This window comes from Quercus lobata, chromosome 9 (genome assembly GCF_001633185.2).
Source record: "Quercus lobata isolate SW786 chromosome 9, ValleyOak3.0 Primary Assembly, whole genome shotgun sequence".
In the NCBI taxonomy this organism is placed as follows: domain Eukaryota; kingdom Viridiplantae; phylum Streptophyta; class Magnoliopsida; order Fagales; family Fagaceae; genus Quercus; species Quercus lobata.
In genome coordinates, this window is record NC_044912.1 from 52,694,446 (window position 1) to 52,717,505 (window position 23,060).

The window sequence follows — 23,060 nt, forward strand, 5'->3', positions numbered from 1 at the left end:
AAAGCAAAAGTTGGTTTGACAAAAAATAAAGAAGAAAGACTTTATGCGGAAATATATAGATTATAGTGGGATGCCCACCGACTCTAATAAAAAATTAATTGATAGGTCATAGAAAATGAACTTTTGACCATCTTCCACGTGAGGATGAGTCTCTGCACAAATGGAGCCCGCGTGGGGGAAAAAGCTCCTAAAATTGGGTTTGATAGTCAAAGAAAACAAAAGAAGAAGGAGACGAAGAAAGAAAAAAGAAAAAACAGTGAAGCATAAGAAGATATATAGAAATACTACGTCAATGAATAAGTAAAATTCTATTTACTATAATCCAATTTGTTTTCTTTTCTACGAGGTATTATCTTATTAAGATCACCTCACTTATTGGCATAATAGCATTATTGCATTATTGTATTGAAGAAATTATAGCTACAGAGTGGATGGCTACTTGATTAATAGAGAAGTACATATATCATTTCATCTTTATAGTCTTGTCTTGCTAACAATTTCCTTTTATTTTAGGACAAAGTTTGTCAAAGGCTTTAACTCTACTAATTATTTTTTTATTAGATGTGAATTTTGATTAATGTGCTGTTGGATAATATTTTCTTCTTATATCCTTCATATTTGTAAAATTTTCACCAAATTAAAAATCAATAACTATATTATCAATCAAATGTTTAAATTTCAAGTTTTTGTAATCTAAAATTATGCATTAAAAATAAATTTATAGATCAAATAGTAAATAACATCTGATTAACATGAAATTTAATTTGCATGTTAAAACATAAGAACAAGCAGTCTAGCAGATAGATTTTCAAAATATATAAACATATTAATTTTTTCAATAGGAGTTGTAGCCATTGGCTACAAATAAACTTTGTCCTTTATTTTTTTTATTTTTTTAAAGAGTATTATTTAGCAAAAATAACCTAGGGAAGGACTAGCATTGACAAGTAATCCATTCAAATAAATGTAAGTAAAAATTCAATTTTATACTCAATTTTACAATATATTTAATTGGTTGATAAGGTAGAACCTTAATTGATCACCATTTTTTACGTCAACTTATCGCCCTTTTTTTCACGACTCATGGTAGACCATTTTAATAAATTGTGATATTTTGAGTGAGTGCAATTGTGAAAGTGGCCCTTGTCTTCTTCCTCCTCCATATGTTTAAGTGTTTTCTTTTTCTTTTATTTTGGATAGCTTCCAGGTATTTTTCTGTGCAAGCACATGGAAGTCTGCACAAATGGACCCACGTGAAAATAGCTACAAAAGTTGCTGGTTTGATAGTAAAATTAAAATAAAGAAGAAAAAAAAGGTCGTGGAGCCCAGGTGAAAAAAAAACAGCAAATTTAGTTGGGTTTGAAAGTCCAAAAAACAATGACAAATGTAAATTGTCACTAACTTAACATGTCCGGCACGGTCAAAACAAAATGAAAAGGCCAGACTTTTATGGTGTGAAAATGGCCAACTTGATAGACAAAACAAAAGCAAGTGGGAAATTTCATAGTTGGTCACCTGGAAGTTCACTCGTTTTGACTACTTTTTCAGGACGTGCAAAGCATGGAAACGATTGCGTATATCACCAACCAAAGCCTTGCTAGAGAAACTTAAAGTCTCTTACTGTTGCTCCCATTCTCTAAGTCTACAACACCCTCTGCTACATATCGCTTAACAAGCTAGTAAGTTACCAATTGCTTCCATGGCCACTCAAGCAACTTCCTCCTCCCCCTCTTCAACTTCTTCGTCATCTTCTTCTTCTTCTTGCCCTCGATGGAAATATGATGTGTTCCTCAGTTTTTGCGGTGTTGACACCCGCATGAATTTCACAGATCATCTTTATACTGCTTTGAAACAAAAGGGTATTATCACCTTCAGGGATGATGAAAAACTTGAGCAAGGAAAGTATATTTCTCCAGAGCTCTTAAAAGCAATAGAAGAGTCCAAATATGCTATCATTGTTCTCTCAACTAACTATGCTTTTTCAAGGTGGTGCTTGATTGAACTAGCAAAAATTGTTGAATGCATGAAGAAGACCAGATTGATAGTTTTGCCTATCTTTTATCATGTGGATCCCTCTGACGTAAGGAACCAGAGAGGCACTCTTGCTGAAGCCTTTGCTAAACATGAGGAAGATACCAAAGTTAACACTGAGGATGTGCAAGCATGGAAAGCTGCTTTGAAAGATGTAGGTCATATATCTGGATGGCATGTGCATGATAGGTAACATTTTGTCGTTTTAAGAGTAATTTTGTTCATACTAATATCAAAATCATAATTTTCTACACTATAACTTTGCCAACTTTCCCATGGATTAACGTGACAAATTTCATTTACTTTTTCTAGCCCAATCAAATTAGAGAAAATTTCAGTTTATGTTCCGTGTTTATATTATGAACTTAATTAGGACATTATAATCTCAAATTGGACACTAGTTGAAGAACCTTTGGGTAGTTTGAAGCATGGTAGTATATGTATATTTGGTATTTACTCAATATATACAAATAAAAACACAAACTTAGCAATTAAGCCTTAAGTCAAATGCTTGCCTCCTTTTAGTTGAAAATGTCTAATACTTATTTATCTCAAAAGCCTAACAAGACTCATAACAGGACAAATGTGTTTAGAAATCTACCTAATCAACAGTTATTTCCAATGTTTGTTATAAGTAGGTTCTAATCCCATTTATACTTCTTTTCGTGGTAGATTTCTCATACGTTCATGCCCATATTATTTTTACCAACCATTTTTTTTGTATTATCAATAGTTACCAACTTCCTCTTTTCCTTGAGAGCATCTACATATATTTGGTATTGAGAAATCAATGATTTATATTTTAGACCCAAGTTTTATAGCTAATGTCATTTTTAAGCTAATTATTGTACAATTTAAAACCCAATAGTTTAAGTGATTAGCCAATTGAAGGTAGAGAGAATGATGAAGGTTTAAACTCTGGGGTTTATGGGTTCCCTCTAGCTCTTCAAATAGAAATTCAACTCATAAAATCGGGGGAAATGGGATCATATATAGGTAGGCTCTAAGAGGCTGAAATTGCAAAGAAAAAATTATAGAACTGTCTCAGCTTCTTTAAAGTTGGCTCTTCCGAAGTGTTGTACGAGAGTGGGACAAACACACTAGTTAATTGTTTTTCAAATTCAACTTTTGTCCCAAAGTTTGCTTCTTGCTATGAAGTTCGTAGGAGCGAAATACCTCAGCAACTTACTTTCATTTTAGCACTTTGACAACTTCACCGCACCAACCCAGTAGAAATGAAACCCCACGAAATACATGAACACATGAAAATTAAGATCAACAAAATACAAAAATATTTATCATGAAATTGGCCAACAACTAGAGACCTAACAGGTATAATACATGTATCCTTCTTTCCTTTATTTTTTTTTCCTCATTTGGGTCTATCTTCCTTATAAATCAATTACTGAATTATCATTAAAAAAAATTGGGAAACAAGTATTTTCCACTATTTATGTTTGGGTAATTTACAATTCCCCCTCTTATCTTTGAAACCAACCAATTTATTCTTTAATGTTTGGAAAATAATCAAATATCCATAATCCTTTACTTTTTTACTTAAATCTAACGGAGTCATAATGATTAAAAATACAATCCAATAAAATAACTCTACAATTCTTAACTTTTTCCTCAACTTTTTTTCTTCTTTGTGATGTACAACTAATAACTTCTTGAAAAAACTCTGTTGAATTTAATTAAGAAAGTAACGATTGAAAGTATTTGTTTATTTCCCGAATATAGAGAAGAAAATTGATTGGTTTTAGAGATAAATGGGAAAATTGTGAATAACCCAAACATAAGGGGGAATTCTTCCCCACCCCACCCCACCCCCCCAAAAAAAAAAAAAAAAAAAAAAAAAAACTTAGATCTTGTAGACAAAAAATTACAAATAAACATGAAGATCTAAAAGTTAAAGAAAATAGGAGTTAGATCAATGGTGAAGAAAAAAAATGAAAAACATATTGAGGTAATGTTAAAACAAAGAATTTAATAAGTAATTATAAAAATCAAGAATATAAAATCTGAGCAGTTGTCAAATTACATTTTGGAATAAAGAAATGAGAAACATTTTGAAAATGTAAATTTCGGTTTAAATGACTTGATATGATTTGAAATCGTCCAAACCCATGACTATGACTCTCATTGAGGACTAGTTTTTTTTTTTTTTTTTTTTTTTAATAATTTAATTGTTGGGGAGGGGCAACGTTTTCGTTAAAGACATCAAAGGGCTGCAAGTATATCAATTGATCTATTTTTATAAACTTTTTTCTTACTCTAAAGATTTAAGAAAATTAAAAAAGGAGTATGGCATAGAAATCCAGGAAATGTGAACATAAAATGATTTCATAAAATTAAGAACACTAAAAACTTATTAAATTGTGTTAGTCATAAAGAAACATTTGGTTCTCACTTAGATTAAATGATCTGCTAAACAAATTAAAGCTTAATTACAATGCTACATTACAAGGGTATACTTGGTAAATGTTTTTTTTTTACCCCTAGTTTTCTGTTTCTGCAAATAGTTTTCTATTTTTTAGACTGGAAAACTTGTTTGACAACCCAAAATAAATATAAAACAAAAATTGTTCTTAAAACTCAATTTGTAAATAAAATTGAAAACACGCAAATAGTTGTCTTCAATTTCTATTTTTGAAAACCCAATGAAAACACGAGCCTAATTTAATGAATTCACCTCATTTAATGAGTTAGAACTAAAGTTTGAATCCTAGTAACAACAAATTTCAATATTTTTATCTCTCTCTTCTCTTGCGCAAGATTTTTTCATTTCAACTAACCAAACATGTTTTTGATTTTGAAAATACAAGAAAATTGTTTTTTCTTTCTATTCCCAAAGACAAGTTTTTGAAAACAAAACAAAAATTTTTAGCAAACATAGCCTAAGCTTTTTGAATTCCATTTTTTTTATTGCATGAAGCTAAGATTGTATTTTGAATGTTTTGTCTCCTTTATTTATACTATACTAGCTTAAAACTCATGCATACAATTAAGAATATTCACAATTAGATACATATATTGTCACAACCCAAATCCAAACCATGTATTTAATCGAACCGGCATGCTAATACCAACCCTGAGCCTGATATTAATACAAATTAACCAACTAACTTGACTATGAATTTTTTATTTTTCTTTTAACACATTGCTATAATTTTATTTGCTAATCTCACAACATGGACAACATAGTCCAACTATAGGAAGTGATAACATCAGATACATACTGTTGCATCTCCGTAGTTTACATTAACTCCAAAATGCATAACAGTGAAAGACTAATACCATCATAAGTATCATTACAACCCGAAATGTTTGGTACAACCTCACAATAAACTGCCCAACAGAATTACATTACAAAACTAAACTTGTTCTGTCACATAGCTAACTTTATTTATGTACTATCTCAAAACTAAGCCTCTACTCTGAGCTGCAAAAGGGTACCTGCTAACTAAAAATGCTAAAGGGGTGAACATTCCACTTGCTCGGTAAGGGATGTGTGGCGTGAGCATTTAATAACATGCATGGAATGCATTATAAACAAAATAATTTTCACATGGATATGACTTGCTTACAAACCGAGCTCATGCTAAAATGGTTTATTGAATTTGCATAAAACATGATATAAACTTTCTTGAATTATAACATTTGATCAACTTCATTATGGAAACACAAATCATAAGCTTCATAGCATGTTAAAAGTCTCCTTTGAGAAACATAACATGAAATCATAGGTCTTGGAAAGCATTATCTTCAAACATATAACTTGGGTTTCATAAACCATTCATGAGAATCATAACTCTCATGCACTAAAAATGCCTGTGCAAATCTCATAACCGAACATAAAATGTGAACTCATGAATCTAAAGTCAAACTGTCATAGTGTCAAACATACTGTAAAACTACTTGATCATAAAAAGTATTGAATCATAGTCATCTAAATTATTTCGTAAACTAAACTACTTGACCCTTGTGGCTAGCCATTTGACTCCATGCCAAGTACTCCCTAGATATAAACATCTATGTCACACCCCAAACCCAAAAGGGTTCAAAGCATGCGAAACCAAACCTTCAATAGAAACTGTAGAGGATTTTTTTTTTTTTCTTCCATATGATAAAATAAATAAACATATTAATCTCTCCACAATATAAGTCAGAGCTCTATAATACATATACAAACAATACGAACTACAAATCATGTGCCTCCAAAATTTACATGAATATTCTAAACACCAAACGATTTAACAAAGAACTCCAATGTTCTCAAAAATATGCAACCCCAACAAAATTATTGGGCTAACAAACCTCAAGAGAGTCCAACCTCTAATAGAATTAACTACTACTTCCTTAGAAACAACTAGATCAAATCACCAACCAATAATAATGTCAGTCTCCCAATTTAGCATAAAACTTCAATCACCACCAATAAGACAAGCTCCATTTCCGAAGTGTAGCTAATTTATCTGTAAAACTGTTGGAGAGTGGAATGAGTTAAAGTCCAGTAAATAGCATAATTAATGGGGGTGGGGAAAATAAAAGTTTCATGATAATGAACATTTTACAAAACATGTTATAATTTGGGGATTTCCATTTGGATCATGCAAATCCATTTTTCTTAATAAAATAACAAGAATGATTAAAATAATGTAGCACCAAGCTTTCTCAAAATCTTTCAACATGAAACTACATACTATTTACTATGAGCTATCAAAACACCCTTTTAAAACTTGAAAATCCAACCCAAGACCACATGACAAGCCGCCATAAAGACGTTAGGTATGCCACGAAGACATCAAGTTATGCCACAAAGACATCAATCTGCCACAAAGACGGGGTGCCAAGATACCAATGTCACAAAGACTACGACATCTGACTGGGTAATCACAGCCCAAGGGTAAAATATGAAGAGCTCACAGTTTACATGAAATCAAAACATGGTTCAATTTCAAGTAGTTTTACAAAAACCTTTGAAATACCCAATATATTCACAAGGTTCTCAAATTTTCCAAAATCAATTCTTGTCAATAACATTTTCTATCAATTTCCAAAATATCACAAGTCAAGATAAAACATCTTTGGAATTTGCAAATAATGCAATAAATCCATAAAATCCATTCCCAAGAATTATATCAAAAATACCGATCTTTTCCATGCTAACAAATCATACATTTCATTTCCCCATATGCAATATCAAATATGATAGGGCTTTTCATAAAAAAAAAAAAAAATTTCCCTAAATGTGTTTAACCCAAAACAACGTTTTAATGCAATGTGCTTAATTTTCAAAAATCCCATTAAGAAGCCACTTACCTCGGAAGGCCAACCAATTTTACCTCAACCGGGCATCACAAAATCGACTAGTCTAGTCACTCCAAAAAATAGTTAACCACACTGATTAAAAATAAACTCCAATTTAGATATTATTCTCATCCAAAAAATTGCTTTAAAGAAAAAAAAAATTATATATATATATATATATTTGGGGCATTACAATCTAGGTATGGTTCATCTAACTCTGTACCAGGTACTCCCTAAGTACAAACATCAGGGTACAATTCTCATACGACTCTATGTCAAGTACTCCCCAGGTACAAACATCTAGGTACATTTTTTTTCTATATCAAGTACCCCTTGACCTATATGCCGAGTACAATGTTACAATGACTGGATCCATCTTTCTGTTTGATATTCATTTGCTTTCTAAAACTTTCTCTTCTTAGAACTCTTTAGTTTCCATGCTTTCCATAATTCTCATTTCTTGAAAATTCTTTACTCTCAAAAGAAGGTTTAGAACATCTTTCATATACACATGATTTACCTTTCATGACTCACTATATAACAGTTTGTGTAGTTTTTCATAAAATAGGTATAATTTCATTGAAACATAAGCATAAACACGAAAAGCTTTGTTATTAAACACATTTGTTACTATTCTCATGTATTAACATACAACCTTAGAATAACCTTACTAAAGCATGCATATTTCTCGTTAGTAAACACAATTACAAAACGTGTTTAAACAAAAGCATTTATTACATAATAAATACCCTTAGGAAAACATGGGCTACCAAACCCCCATGGCACATTCGCTTACCTTGGAGCAGATACTTTGAAGTCTCAAAGCTTACAGCGGAGTCACCTACCGGTCTTGGCCTGTCCCTAGATCAAAGGATGGATATTCCATTACTTAGTATCCATTCTGGCCTATAAAGGTTATTCATTTCACAACTTAGCTTCAACTCCCATAGATTTCCATTCCTTCTCATTCTTTATCCTAACTAAGTTCCTAGGAGTCCCTATAATTACCCCAAACCATAACTTTTGGAATAAATCCTCAAAGTTAGAGCATCTCCAACAGTCAAGCTATCTCTATTTTTTCTCCAAAAAAGTCACTGTTCACACAAAAAAATCCCTCCAACAGCCTCTCCATCTCCAAATTTTTTTTAAGATTTCCTGTTGACTACCTATTCCAGCAGTATATACTTCAGTTACAAGATTTCAATGAGCTATCAAATCACATCTAGTTTTCATGACATTTACAGAGTGACTCCTATAGAATTCTAGTACAGCTCATAAAATTTTCAGAGCAAAGGCATATAGCCATGATTTACCAAAAATCATACAAGCCAGCATACTTGAATATGCCCTAACAGAGTTGCAGTCAACTTAGAAATTGCACTGTTATTTTTATACTCATCCAATTGCTATGAGACCAATTCTATTACGACCATATGTATATTAGCTTTCAATAGGAACTACCCCTAGCATCAAAATTCACCAAATTGGATTTAATCCAACTTTTTCATGTTACTGTAAACACAGAATCTGTCATAGTGATAGTTTTAACATATTTACACACAATATCATATTGCAAATGGTCTTATTTTAATGTGGGAATTTTTATACTTGTACTAGACATGTTAAAATATATTAATAGGCAGCCAATTAAACATTTTAATCATTATGGCATCGAATTAAAATTTAATCATTATGGCATAGAATTAAAATTTAATCATCAACACTGCATTAATTACTAACTATAATTTGGATTTCTTTGGCATTTAGCATTATTTTCGGAACATTTAGTTAGTTGTCAAGTTTACAAAACTATTTAATAAACTAGCATCTTGAGGCTCTTAAACTCAAGTTCAACATGAAACTCAACTCTCTAAAACTTGAGTTGCATGTGGTGGTAATTTGATGTGGAAGAAAAAATCCACATGAAACTTAAGTCTCTAAGACTTGAGTTGCTACGGTTCTCCATATATGTTTTCTTCTACTTCTTATTCTTCTTCAGGTCATCTTCTTCTTCCCTTCTTCTTTAGGTTTACTTCTTCTTTAGGTCTTCTCCTCTTTCTTTGGGTCGTCTTCTTCTTCTGTCTCCTCCTCCTCCTCCTCCTCCTTCTTATTGAGATCTCCTTCTATAGAACTTGAGTCTCTCAGACTAGTCTGCTAGCACTGGAAAAATTGTTTCACGTTAGCTGTATGCCAGCACTAGAACTTGAGTCTTAAAAGCTCAAGTTTTATCACCAAAGACTCATTACAAAATAGTTTCAAAAACTTGTGCAACTAACAAAAATTGTTAAAATATTGATGCTAAATGCCAAACCACTCCCCCCCCCCCCCCCAAATAATTTTGCTTAATTGTTTAATCACATGCAATATTTTTCAGTAAGAACCCAATCCACCTTCAAACAATCCCCAAATCAGTAACAAATCTTTAAGAATGCATTATATAAGTTGAATTTAGCAAAAACCCACCATTTAAACTCTTGTTTCCTTCAATCTTATACACATGCAAAGCTAGGTCCTTAAAACTTTCTACCCACATGTAGGTTCTCATAACTACTTTAATTTGCAACAATATCCAATTGAAAATTAGTTTCTAAAAGAAATTTCCCACACATCAAGCTAACCATTATACTAAGTGAAAAACTTGGATTTTTCCCCTTACCCTATGCTGGGTTCTTTGAGAGAAATGTAGAAGAATTACTCTAGTTTGAGTCTTTGAGGAGAACTTTAAGAAGAAATGGATATTTGCCACCTTTTGAGCTGCTGGAACCGTGAGGTGAGGAAGGAGAGAGCATAGAGAGAGCTTGGAGAGTGTGTTTCTTCCATCTATTTTTGTTGCTCATTTGTAGAATTAGAATGCTCTTAGGCCTTTGCATGGCCGGCCATGTGGCTGACTTTAAATGTGTCACCATGCATGATATGTTGGTGTTAAATATGTCTTCATTTGATTGGTTAGAGAGGTGTCCAAGTGAAATTACTAAATTACCCACATGAAATTCAATTAAAGACCTAACATTTTATTTATGGACTTAGCTTTTAAGTTACTCTAACTTATGATTAAATACATATTAAAAAAATTAAAAAATTAAAAAAAAAAAAAAAAAACTTATGATTAACTAGTTACTTTGCTTGTGTGTGTGTATATATAAAATAACCATTAATCATGTATCCTAATTAAACTAACCATTTATTTTCACTTACTCTTACATTAGTGTCACCTAGTTTAGGTTAATTGTATCCAAGAGTTATGCCCTTTTAGATATACACCATTGTCAGTTTCTTTAAGACCTTCTTCCCTCTTCTCGTGTATATGTGTGTTAAAAATACTTGGTATTCTAAAAAAAATAAATAGTTTAGCTTAAGGTCCAAAATAGAGCGGCTCTCTCTCTCTCTCTCTCTCTCTCTCTCTCTCTCTCTCTCTCTCTCTCTCTCTCTCTCTCTCTCTCTCGTATGTATATATATATACCTAAAAAGTAACGGACTTCGCACACTAAAACATTAAATAAATTTGAATGCAATCTATCTATATTTTCACATATTTAAATATAAAAATAATTGATGCAAAAGTAGAGCATAATTGTAAGGATGATTGGTATAAAATTAGATTGCATTTATAATCTAAGGATGCCTAAAATTAAATTATAGGGCAATTAGAAGGGCATTTATAAAATTAGATTGCATCTCTTCTTCTTCTTTAAGAGATGGAAATACGATGTATTTTTCAGTTTCATAGGTGAAGACACCTGCAAAAAATTTACAAACCATCCATATACTGGTTTGAAACAAAAAAAGCATTTCCACTTTTAGGGACAATGAAAAACTCAAGTAGAGAACATCTATTGCCTCAAAGCTCTTGAAAGCAATAGAAGAATCGAGGTTTGCTATCGTTTTTCTATCAAGAGACTATGCCTCTTCAAAGTGGTGCTTGATTTAACTAACAAAGATTGTTGAGTGCATGGAAAAGACAAGATTGGTAGTTCTACCTGTTTTTCACTATGTAGATCCTAGTGATGTGTGAAATCTTAGGGGGGCTTTTGGAGAAGCCTTTGCTAAACATGAAGAGAGTCTCAAGGATAACATAGAAAATGTACAAATGTGGAAAGCTACTCTAACAAAAGTTGCTAATCTTGTTGGATGGGATTTAAAGGATTGATATGAATTTCTTTGAAATAATGCTATTTATGGTCAACTCTTTTTTTTCTTTTTGAGAATTTATTTATTATGACTTACTTTTTTTACTAGGCCACCTGATAAGAGAGTATTTAACTATTTGTAGAATAACCTTGACTAACTCTATTCTAATCCTAGTAGGACTAGATTCTAGTCATGCAAAGTATATACTTTACAACTTCGCAACAAATTTGGCCCTTAATAGCTCTAAAATTTCCCCCCATAATACATGGTAATGAATTTCTAAGATTATGTTTATGATGAATGTTTTGTCTCTACATGTGGCTAGCTTTATGTCATCAAAATTATTGTTTTGCTATTTTCTTTGCAGGCATGAATCAATAGTTATCCAAAAAATCATTGCAAGGATATTTAGTGAATCGTATCACAAACTCCCATGTGCTTCTGAGGACCTTGTTGGAATGGACTCTTGTGTGGAGGAAATATTAGATTCATACTTAAGTGAAGAATTGGGTGATGTTCGCCTTGTTGGGATATGTGGGATGGGCGGAATGGGCAAAACAACTCTTGCACAGGAAATTTTTAGAAGAATTTCTGGTAACTTTGAAGCTAGTAGCTTTATTGCCAATGTTAGAGATGAAACTAAAAATCACGGTCTAGTTCCTTTACAAAAACAACTTCTTTCTAAGATCCTCATGGAAAGCGAAATAAATATATGGAATGTTTGTGAGGGAATCAATGTTATAAGGAATACACTATGTAATAAAAATGTTTTAATTGTTCTTGATGATGTGGATGGAGATGAACAACTAAAAGCATTAGCAGGGAGACATGATTGGTTTGGTCCAGGGAGTAGAATTATTCTAACAAGTAGAGATAGTCAATTCTTGAAAAGAAATGGAGTGGATGATGTATATAACATTACGGGGTTGAATGATGATGAAGCTTTGGAGCTTTTTAGTTGGAGCGCTTTTAAGAAACCCCATCCTGAAGAAAATTATGTTGATTTGTCTGAAGACTTTGTGAACTATGCTAAAGGCCTTCCTTTAGCTCTTAAAGTTTTAGGTTGTTCGTTGTTTGCTAAAAGAACAAATGAATGGAAAAGTGCCCTAGATAAACTAAAAGAAGAACCTAATAGAAACATCTTGGATATACTTCAAATAAGTTTTGATGGGCTTACAAATTCGCAAAAAGGATTGTTTCTAGATATTGCATGTTTTTTCAAAGGCAAGAGCAAAGATTGCATAAGAGATATACTGGAAAGTTTTTGTTATTATCTAGATTACAATATTGGTGTTCTTATGGACAAATCTCTCATAACCATTGGTGACCAAGGAATTTTGTGGATGCATGATTTGCTGCAAGATATGGGTCAAGATATTGTTCGTCGCGAATCCCCTAAAGAGCCTGGTGGACGTAGTAGATTGTGGATTTATAAGGATATCATTCATGTATTGAAGAATAATACTGTAAGTTAACTAGTATAAACTTGAACTTATAGAAGTATATATGTTTCTATAAAATTTTCTAAGAATTTACCAACTATTCCAAATTCATTGTTTTTGTTTATTAGGGAACAGAGGTAGTTGAAGGCATAATGCTAAACCTACCTATTCAAAAAGTGGAACACTTGAGTGCTGAAGCCTTCTCAAAGATGAAAAATTTGAGATTGCTTAAAATTGGTAATGAGAAACTTCCAGAAGACTTCATAAATGGTATTGTGAAACTTCCAAAAGACCTCAACAGGGGTAAGGTGCAATTTCCAAAAGGCCTCAGCTATCTTTCTAATGAGTTACGTGTTATTGAATGGCATGGATATCATTTAAAATGCCTACCAACCAATTTCCAACCAAACAAACTTGTTGAATTGAGAATGCATTGTAGCGGCATCAAACAACTATGGAAGGGAAATATGGTAAGATTATTACTTATGCAAATGTGTATTATATTCATTTTCACTAAGGCTTGACTTTATCTAATTATTTATTGGTTTATAACAGATTTTAGACGAGTTAAAGCTTATAGACCTCAGTGGCTCTCAAAAATTGATCAAGACCTTGAACTTCAGTAGAGTCCCAAATTTGAAGCAGTTGATTCTTCAACGTTGTGTAAGACTATCCAAGATTCATGCATCTCTTGGAAATCTCAAATGGCTTATTCGATTGGATTTAAACGGTTGCAAGTGCCTTGAGAGCCTTCCACCCAAGATCAACTTGGAATCTCTTGAAATTTTTATTCTTTCTGGTTGTTCAAGACTAAAGAAATTTCCAGAAGTTGAGGGAAATATGTCAAGTTTGTTGGAACTTTATTTGAACGAGACTGCCATAAAAGAACTACCACTATCAGTGGTCCATTTAACTGGCCTTACTAAATTAGATCTAAGAGATTGCAAAAACCTTTCAAGTCTTCCAAATGCTTCTTGTTATTTGATGTCTCTAAAAATTCTCACTTTGTCTGGTTGCTCAAAACTTAATGAACTGCCAGAGAATTTGGGGAATATCAAAAGTCTTGAGGAGCTAGATGTGAGTGAAACTGCTATAACAGAATTACCCTCTTCGTTGGTTCTCTTAAAAAATCTCAAAGTGCTATCTCTTCGTGGATGTGAAGGCTTAACATCTATATCATCAAATAAACTCATCAGTTTTCCGTTAATGCGAAAAAGAAGAGTAGATCCCACGGGCATGTTAGGGCGTTCTCTTTCTAATTTATGGTCTTTGACCAATTTGAATCTAAGTTATTGCAATCTTCAAGCAATCCCTGATGGTCTTGGTTGTTTGTCCTCTTTAACATGTTTAGATCTTAGGGGAAATTATTTTGTTTACCTTCCTGAGAGTACCACTCAACTATCTAATATGGAGACTCTTCGTCTGTGTGGTTGCAAACATCTTCGATCTTTGCCAGAGCTTCCATTAAATATTGGGTTTCTTGGTGCAGGTGGTTGTACCTCATTGGAAATATTACCATTAAAACCTGAAGATGGTCCTTATCCGAATCTCTATCTTCTCAATTGTGTTAAATTGGTTAATGATGAAGACTACGGTGACATGTTATTAACAAAGCTAAGACATCACATTCAATTTAAGGTCTCTCTCTCTCTCTCTCTCTCTCTCTCTCTCTCTCTCTCTCTCTCTCTCTCTCTTGTGAGGTTCTAAATATAATGATTTTGTAATTTTGTATGTTTCAGGGAGATAAATCCGATTATAGAATTACGATTCCTGGAAGAGAAATTTCGAAATGGTTTAGCCATCAAAGTGTGGGGACTTCAGTGAGTTTGCAAGTGCCTTCAGATAAATTGAAAGGAGTTGTTGTGTGTGCACTTTTTGTACTCCGCCAACATCATCCACTTCACCAACTTCCTTCAAATAATGGTTATATATTTACGCATGGGCTTCAGTGGTACTTGAAAGCCAACGGATATGAAAGACGCTCGATACCTGGTTGTGGTTTTTCAGAACAATTTGGTAAGATTGAATCGTATCATCTTTTCCTGCATTACTATCCCTATGAATTATTCGGTCAGGAATTGATAGAAAATTTGAGTCAAGTAGATGCTAATGGATTGGGTCAAATTGAGATTGGATTTAAAACCAAGGGTCCAGGATTAGAGGTTACAAAATGCGGGGCCCGTTGGGTATACGAGCAAGACATTGAAGATCTGAACCAAACCATGCGTGGGTGCAGCAGCGGCAGCAGCTGTAGCATCACTCCTTATGAGGATGATTTGGAAGATTCAGCAAAAGGTACCAAAACTGAGTGAAAGCCATGATGAGTATGATGGGGATGAGAATGGAACCAGTGGAGAAGGTACCTCTAATCTAATTGAAAGATTCATTCCACGTTGGGGAAATTGGATTGGGAATTTAAGCACACAAGGACAATATAACTCTGATTGAGAGGAAGAGAAATCCCAGTGAAAGTGGTGGCTTTGATGAATTTGTACAGCTGATAATCTTTTTCCTCTAATTTTTTGTAAGTCACTGATATCTTTCTCCCTTTTACGGATCTTTTTTTGTTGCTATATATTTCTTTTTTAAATTCATTGGCATATGCTTTCATTTGAGTTCAACCATCTGCATTTTTTGATTTTTTTGTTCACTTATGTTGTGGGAAAAAGAAATCAAATGGCTGGTCTGAGAAAAGGTGACCTCTCTGGTGAAAAATGGCCCAAATTTACTTCTTTCCATTTGATTTTACAACAATACTGGAATTGGAAAAATGTAGTAAATGCCATAAAGAGAAAACTCACCCCATTTAATTCATTTTGATTTTTTATTTTTTAATGAATAAGAATAATGTTACAATGCGAATGCTCTTAACTCTTAAGCCATATTAGTGGAAATATTTTGTGGACTAGGGTGTTCTTGTATGAGGAAGAGGAAGTGGAGGAACACATAGACTGAAGTTGGAGACAGTAAGAGGGACGAGGAGGCCATAGAGGCCAAGAATGAGGCAGCCTAAGAGGAAGGATTCAGTGCAGAGAGGAGTGGAGGGGTCAGGGGAGAGAGTTGGGTTGGTGTTGGGGAGGAAAGTGGTGGGGCAGAGGCTGAAGTCCATGAAGATACGATCGGTGATAGTGGTGTCAAGTGGAGGAGAGGCTAGTGAGGGTGGTTACGGAGTGGTGGTGGTGAGGGAGAGTGAAGTGGTGGAGAGGAGGAGGGAGCAACGGGTGATTATGGGGTTGAGGTGGAGAGGAGGAGGAGGGTGGTGGTTGTGGTGGTGGTGGGAGAGGAGTTGGGGTTGGGGTGTTAAAGAGCGGGCCATGATGGTGGAGTGAACATGTTGTTTTTTGTTTGTGGATGGGAATCATGATGGGTGGGAGGGAGGGAGGGAGGGAGAGTGAGATTGGTTTTTGCTGGAGGTTTGGGGTCTACTCATTTACAATTTGGATAGAATATGAGCTATTCTAAACTTCTAAAAATTACACTTTTTTTCTATTCAAGTGTGGCATTGTTTTAATTTTTGGTTTAATTTTTGTCTATAAAATCTGATTCTGTTTTCAAAATATTCTTTTTGTCCATATCAGTAACTAATGTGGCTTAAGAGTTAAGAGCATGCACATTGTGGTTCCAAAAATTTCTGTCCATCTAAAGAACAATTATTTTATTTTCATGTTTGTTGTATTAAGAATAGAGCCTAAGGTATTTCTTTTTGACAATTTGGAATTAGAAACTTTTCATCGTCTTACTTGGCTGTCACTAGGAAACTGATGTCATGCTGTTCCGTCTAGGTGAATGGATGTGGGTGTCCTATATATCATATATATGGTGTGCATCGCTTTCAGATTGGTTGAATCAATGCAGTTGCATTGAAGCTTTTAGTTGCCAGCATTTGCCCAAGCTTTGCAGGAAAGAAGTGTGGGCTTTGTCTCATAAGTCAGAAAAACACGATGATATGCAGAGTTCTAGCAAACAGTAAGGCACTGCATGGCTTCTTTATCTTACAAATGGGGTCTCATTTATTATTTTATAATTCATATTAGGGAAAGAAATAAGCAAAACTGTAATGGTGTAATATGACCCAGTAGAACTAGAAGTTGTAATCGAGAATTATAACTTGAAAGAATGAAGATATCCGTTGATCCCATGCTTAGGGAAAAAGGGAAAACTAAGAATAATTTTTCATCTACTTTCACTGCTTCCTTTGTGACTTTTGAGCTATTCTTAAGTTAATGGTATGTCATCCACCTCCTAGTCTTCTGTCAATAGTCTTATTTAAAAGAGTTTTTTTTTTTTTTTTTTAAGTAGAATGGTAAGATTTTACAGCTCTTCTCTGTGTCATGCTACAAACAAAAAACTGGTTGTTGTGGCTTTTCCAAAAAGTGGATAGAGCACCCTAATCTAATTGAAAATTGGATTGGGAATTTATGCACAGGAGGTAATTCTATTTGTGATGAAGAGGAATCCCAGTGAACCTGGTAGCTTTGATGAAGTTATTGGACTTTGTTGGGGAGGAAAAACTCTCAAACTACTAGCAGACAAGAAGAGTGGAACAAATTGTGTGCTAATCATTTTTGTTCAATTATGTTGGTGAGTAAAATCTGCACTCTTGTTACTCTCGTAATGCCTATATATATATATATATATATAAAATGAAATTTGCATTTGCTCGGTTCAATTTTCTTGTCAATCAAATTTTTCAAAGTTGAAAACTGTCCTACATGATCTGTTATTTTCTGTTTTGATTAGATCTTATATGTGTGCTCTTCTGTTATGGACATCACAATTTGATTTTAGATCATGGACCCCATCACTTTGCCTTGTCGATTAATCATTGGTAGGATATGGATGTTGGTTATCTAAGATAAGAAGTTTAATAAAATGGGAAATTTTATTGCAAAATGGGTAACCAAACTAGATAGATTAATATTGCCTACATTTATATATTTTCTATTCTTTTGGATAAACATTGAAAACTTAAAGAGGTTTGAGATCATTGTTATTTGTAGGTTATAATTGAATTAGATTTGCACGGACATAAAAGAAAATGAATTTAGAATACATGATTACTAGCACTTCACTTTATTTTGAGTGGTCATAGGAAGTAACAAATGAGAGAAGCATACCATTTTTGTATATAATCTGTGTGAGAGAAGCATACTGCTTGTGTATACAATCTGTGTGATACTGTCCACAAACATTTTATGGGACAGTATCCCAATTTGGATTGATTGATCTCATGTGCATGATTTATACTGTTCTCTGTATGTCAACCTATTCCAGGGACGGACCCAGGATTTTAAGCTAATGGGGACCAAAGTATAAAGGAAAAAAAAATCCAAATAAGTATCCATATAGTATTAAAAAATTATAAATGCACAAAATCGTTATTTCTAAATACATTAAGATGCAATCATCTACCAAAAAAGACAAAAACAAAAACAAAATAATGTTTTTTTTTTTTTAATACTAGGCTGGCTAGGAGTTCTATTTTTTTATCACTTCATTTAAAATAATATAAACAACTCATTAAAATAATAAAGGAAGAGAGAGAATTTGAGTTTTTTAATAAAATGAAAAGATATAATCTTAATAAAATATTGTATTTTATTTTTAACAAATTGCTATAGTCAACTGGTATTTATACCAATTTACTTTAGTTGCAAAAAATTTAGTTTTAGCTTCTCCAATAACACATGTTTTTTTGGTTCTTTGGTGGTAAAATAGTTTTTTGGGGCTAAAATACAATCACCATTGTGAATGTTTTTATTGTTTTTGTTATCTTTTTGGGTTGAATAGTTGCTATTTGGGTTAGACTAACTAGGTTGATTGGGGAGAAGAGGGGCCTAAAGTTTTGGAAGGGGGCTCAACTACAAAAATAAAATATATAATAACTATATATATATATATATATATAGACACATATATATAAAAATAAAAAATTGGACCCTAGGGGTGGGGGGGGCGGCTCAGGCCCCCTCCTAGGTCCGTCCCTGACCTGTTCTGTATGTCCACCTGCACTGGAAAATATATCCTCAAGATTTAAATGAGCCCTTAATATTCCTTAATTTTCTTAAACTTAAACAATGATTTTTTCTAGTAAGTAAAAAAGTATATATAATGAGAAGCTTTATACTAGCCTTGATGCTAGTAAAACTACTGTTCTTAATATTCTTAATGTTTTGTTTTTTTCATGGTTTATTGAACATACTTCAGTAAATGAATGATAAGAAGGGTGGCTATTTTGGCTTGGTTGATTAATTAGGATGCAAGTTGATTAGAGAAGCTTATAGGTGGATGACACCTATGCAAAAAACACCTAGTTCTCTCAAACAGCACTCAAGGCTACATATTTCATTAACTTCAAAACTAACTGATTACAACAGAAAGTTAAATGCCTATTTATAGAGGCTGTATCAGAGTGCAGCCAAAAAATCAACCTGATCTGATCTTTTCTATTGTTGAACTAGACTAAATAACCACTTAACATCCTGACTAACATATTACAAAAAGTTCTCAATGTTTACTTTTCTCTAGCAACCTTTAGCCTACTGTTTGGTTACAAGCCTAAATAACTTGCCTCTAACTTGACTGTTACAGCTGAGACTTCCAGCCCTCCAAGCTCCTTCCAACTGCTTCCATATGAATTGGCAAAGACTCAGACACTCAGTTAATCTCCTTAAGTGATCACCAACTGGCTGCTGCAAATAACAAGTTTCATTAGGCTAGGCTGCTGGCTGACTGAATGTACTGCTGAACTAACCTTCCTGCTGGATTATTGTTGCTACTGCTGTAATTGAAATCAGACCTTTTGATGCTCCTGCACCAATGAAAAAGCCAAAGAAACTTTGTTGCATATATATATATATTATAACTACAATTAATTTCCCAAGCATCTTTGTGTTTTCTGGTTTGGTGCTCCATTTTACAGGACATCAATTAGTTCTGCTTGCTGTCATTATTGATGTCCATGTTGTAAATTAGAAAATATTTACAATGTTATGCTAATATATCGGCTCTTAAGCTGTCAACTGTTTTTGTTTTTTTTTTGGGGGGGGAGGTGTGCAGATTGCTGTTGACACTGCCTCTCCTTCAGATCATGCTCATGTCCATACTGCATAAGCAAGAGGAGTGAAAAACCATACGTGAGGCAGGGAATCCTCTACCTCTAGTCACTAGTATTACTAACATTGGAAAAAGGTGAACCATGAATCATTTGTTCATGGATGCTAATGGATTTGGTCAAATTGAGATTGGATTTGAAACCAAAGGTCCAGGATTAGAGGTTACAAAATGCGGGGCCCGTTGGGTAGACGAGCAAGACATTGAAGATCTGAACCAAACTATGCATGGGTGCAGCAGCAGCAGCTGTAGCATCACTCCTTATGAAAATGATTTGGAAGATTCAGCAAAAGATACCAAAACTGAGTGAAAGCCATGATGAGTATGATGGGATGAGAATGGAACTAATGGAGAAGGTACCTCTAATCTAATTGAAAGATTCATTCCATGTTTGGGAAATTGGATTGGGAATTTAAGCACACAAGGACAATGTAACATTGATCGAGAGGAAGAGAAATCCGAGTGAAAGTGGTGGCTTTGATGAATCTGTGCAGCTGAATTTTTTGTAAGTCACCAATATCTTTCTCCCTTTTACAGATTTTTTTCTGTAGCTTTATATTTCATTTTTCGTTTTTAAATTCATTGGCATATATGCTTTCATTTGAGTTCGGTAATTTGTGATTCTTATTTCTGCTAGTTTCCCCACACTGGATACGAAGAAGTTGTTGGACTTTGTAGTTTATTGGTGAGGAGAAACTGTGGCATTGTCTGGATCAAAGAAGATATGTGCAACAGATAGTACACTCTTGTTGCTCTTTTGGTATTCAAAAGGAAAGCAAAAAATTAGGGCTGTTTTTCACCAGAGAGGTTGCCTTCCATGTGTTTGTGTTCTTTTTTTCCTCACTTCATCAATCATTTCAAAGGTAGATTCAAGAGATTTTTCCTTTTGCTTCTTCTAATTAGTTTTTATAGAAATAGGTAGATTCAGGTGATGAAATTATTTGCGAAGTTTTCTTGTTGAATACAATAGACCTTGATTCATTATGCTGTTATATTTGAATACATATGTGAAGTAAAGATGCAATTAAATCAATGGTTAAGAAACAGGGGGAAGGGAAAGGGACCCAACTTTTTTGTTTGATTTATTTTTAAGTTTGTTGTATTAAGAAAAATAGAGCCTAAGGTATTTCTTGATGACAGTTTGGAATTAGAAACTTTTCATTGTCTCATTTGTCTGTCACTTGGAAATCAATATCATGTTGTTGCATCTAGGTGAATGGATGTGGCCGTTACATTGAAGCTGAAAGGTGCAAGTTGTTGCCTAAGCTTGGCAGTGCAGAAGTGTGGGCTTCGTCTCATAATAGCATGATAATATTCAGAGTTCAAGCAAACGGTAAGGCCCTACATGGCTTCTTTATTAATTGATGATTGATAGTATTGAGGAAAGAAATAAGCAAAGTTGTTACTGAAAAGATTACATGTGTAAATATAACATTAGGCTACTGATTGTTGAACTAATATACCATGTTCCACACCATAGCGTTACAACCCTTCTTTGTGACATGCTACAAACTAAAACTGCCTACATTCTTAGTTCATTAGACCCATCATATCAGGACAACCAGTTCGGTTTATCACAGCTGGCCTCGCATTTTGGCTTGCTGGGAGTCTTTCAGTAAACTCAGTCCCGCTTCCAGAATTTCCTACAATGGCGTCTGCATTGGCAGATCTATGTTAGGGCAAGGGGGCAAAATTCTAATAAAATCTTGTGCGTGCGTGTGTATTAAGTATTTAGAATTTAGAATTTTTTTCAAAATTTTGATGGACAACTACTTCTAACAGTTACCAAAAATTTATCATATCCAAATTGATGTATTTCCTTTGTTTAACTTTCTTTCCAATCAAAATTTCCAAAGTCTACATACTATCCTTAGTATCCTATATTACCTTGGACTAAACATTGATTGATTTCATATGTATGTCACTTTAATTAAGAAGTGGTTCTAGCTGAGTCAATATGCATTTGAGTTTTTATTCAATCTAAACTTGATGTTTGTAATTAGATATAAGTCCATTTCTAGACCCACTTTTGTTTATTAACTTGTGTTATTTCTTTCTGCTTGTTTGCAATAGGGAGGACTGAAGTTGTAGTAGTTATTGGTGTTGCTGGCATGGACTGGACGCACAGAAAGCATTGTCATTGATTATGAACAATATACTTCTTCCCTTGTAATCAAATCTGTTGAGATGGACCATGATAAATTTAGCGTGATGTAGTTTGTATTTTTCTTCTGTTTGTTGTCAAATGCATGCTAATTATGTAATCACTTGAAAGAGTTGTATAATACTATAATCTTTCTTGGGACAGATATTTCCTACCCTTTACCACATTGAAGTTCTACATGGCTGTAATTAGAAGAATAGAGTATTTTAATGTAAAATTAAATTGAATTTTTCAAAATCTCACTTGATCAAGATTTAAATTTTCTCTAGCAAAATTTAGTTTTGCTCAAGTGATTTAAGTTCTGCTCCAGCAAAGGACAAGCAACTTTCTGTAAAGATCTTGCTTTAGTGAGAGAAAAGTGAGACTTTTAGTCTGAAATTTTTTTTTCTATTATTGAAGAATTTACTCAAGTGAGAAGGGTCATTCACTCAAGAAACAATTGCAAAAAAAAAAAAGCAAGTTTACTAGAAAATTTTGTAGAAAAACAAGAGAGCCTAGGCAACATTTTAGAGTATTTGTTTCAGCAGAAGTGACCTTTCAAATGTGCATTTTCTTTGGCAATGAAGGTATAGGTCACCTTTCAAATTTGCTTTTTTTATTATTATTACAGCTCTTCATTGCTTATAAATAAACAACCATATTTAGGGGGTCAAATTTTGCTCTCCATATAATGAAATTCACAAAATTCCCCAATTTTGTTATTTGTAGAATCTTGTTGTCTTGAGATGTTGGGATGCATGATACATAACACCTAGACATGCTAATATGCTATAAATATCTTGGTCTCCTAAGAGAAGTTAAGGGAGTTACAAGGCTTTTGGCCCTATATATACTATATAATTGAAGATAAATTACTCATATTTTTCATAATT

The 23,060-nt window shown here is 33.4% G+C and overlaps 1 protein-coding gene across 7 annotated transcripts; it reads left to right on the forward strand.

Moving 5' to 3' along the window:
- Positions 1 to 1,426: 1,426 nt before the first annotated feature.
- Positions 1,427 to 22,425, forward strand: LOC115960386 (TMV resistance protein N-like). Of its 7 annotated transcripts, none has more exons than XM_031079265.1 (11): positions 1,427 to 2,220; positions 11,837 to 12,935; positions 13,040 to 13,381; positions 13,467 to 14,549; positions 14,651 to 15,435; positions 16,694 to 16,877; positions 17,338 to 17,492; positions 19,971 to 20,529; positions 20,662 to 20,887; positions 21,237 to 21,357; positions 22,098 to 22,425. In XM_031079265.1, exons 1-5 carry the CDS (start codon positions 1,700 to 1,702, stop codon positions 15,221 to 15,223), a joined length of 3,618 nt encoding a protein of 1,205 aa, XP_030935125.1. In that variant the 5' UTR covers positions 1,427 to 1,699; the 3' UTR covers positions 15,224 to 15,435; positions 16,694 to 16,877; positions 17,338 to 17,492; positions 19,971 to 20,529; positions 20,662 to 20,887; positions 21,237 to 21,357; positions 22,098 to 22,425. The 7 variants fall into 7 exon arrangements, with proteins under 7 accessions (XP_030935125.1, XP_030935122.1, XP_030935123.1 ...); XM_031079262.1 differs by having other exon boundaries at positions 19,503 to 20,529; positions 22,098 to 22,417; XM_031079269.1 differs by having other exon boundaries at positions 2,102 to 2,185; positions 19,503 to 20,529; positions 22,098 to 22,417.
- The last annotated feature ends 635 nt before the right edge of the window (positions 22,426 to 23,060 follow it).

What these genes read in the sequence shown, in the direction of transcription:
- LOC115960386 (XM_031079265.1), top strand. Translation starts at nt 1,700, where the DNA reads ATGGCCACTCAAGCAACTTCCTCCTCCCCCTCTTCAACTTCTTCGTCA. An exon ending in GGATGGCATGTGCATGATAG is followed by an intron (nt 2,221 to 11,836) that starts GTAACATTTTGT and finishes TTTTCTTTGCAG; the next exon opens with GCATGAATCAATAGTTATCC. An exon ending in GACATCACATTCAATTTAAG is followed by an intron (nt 14,550 to 14,650) that starts GTCTCTCTCTCT and finishes TGTATGTTTCAG; the next exon opens with GGAGATAAATCCGATTATAG.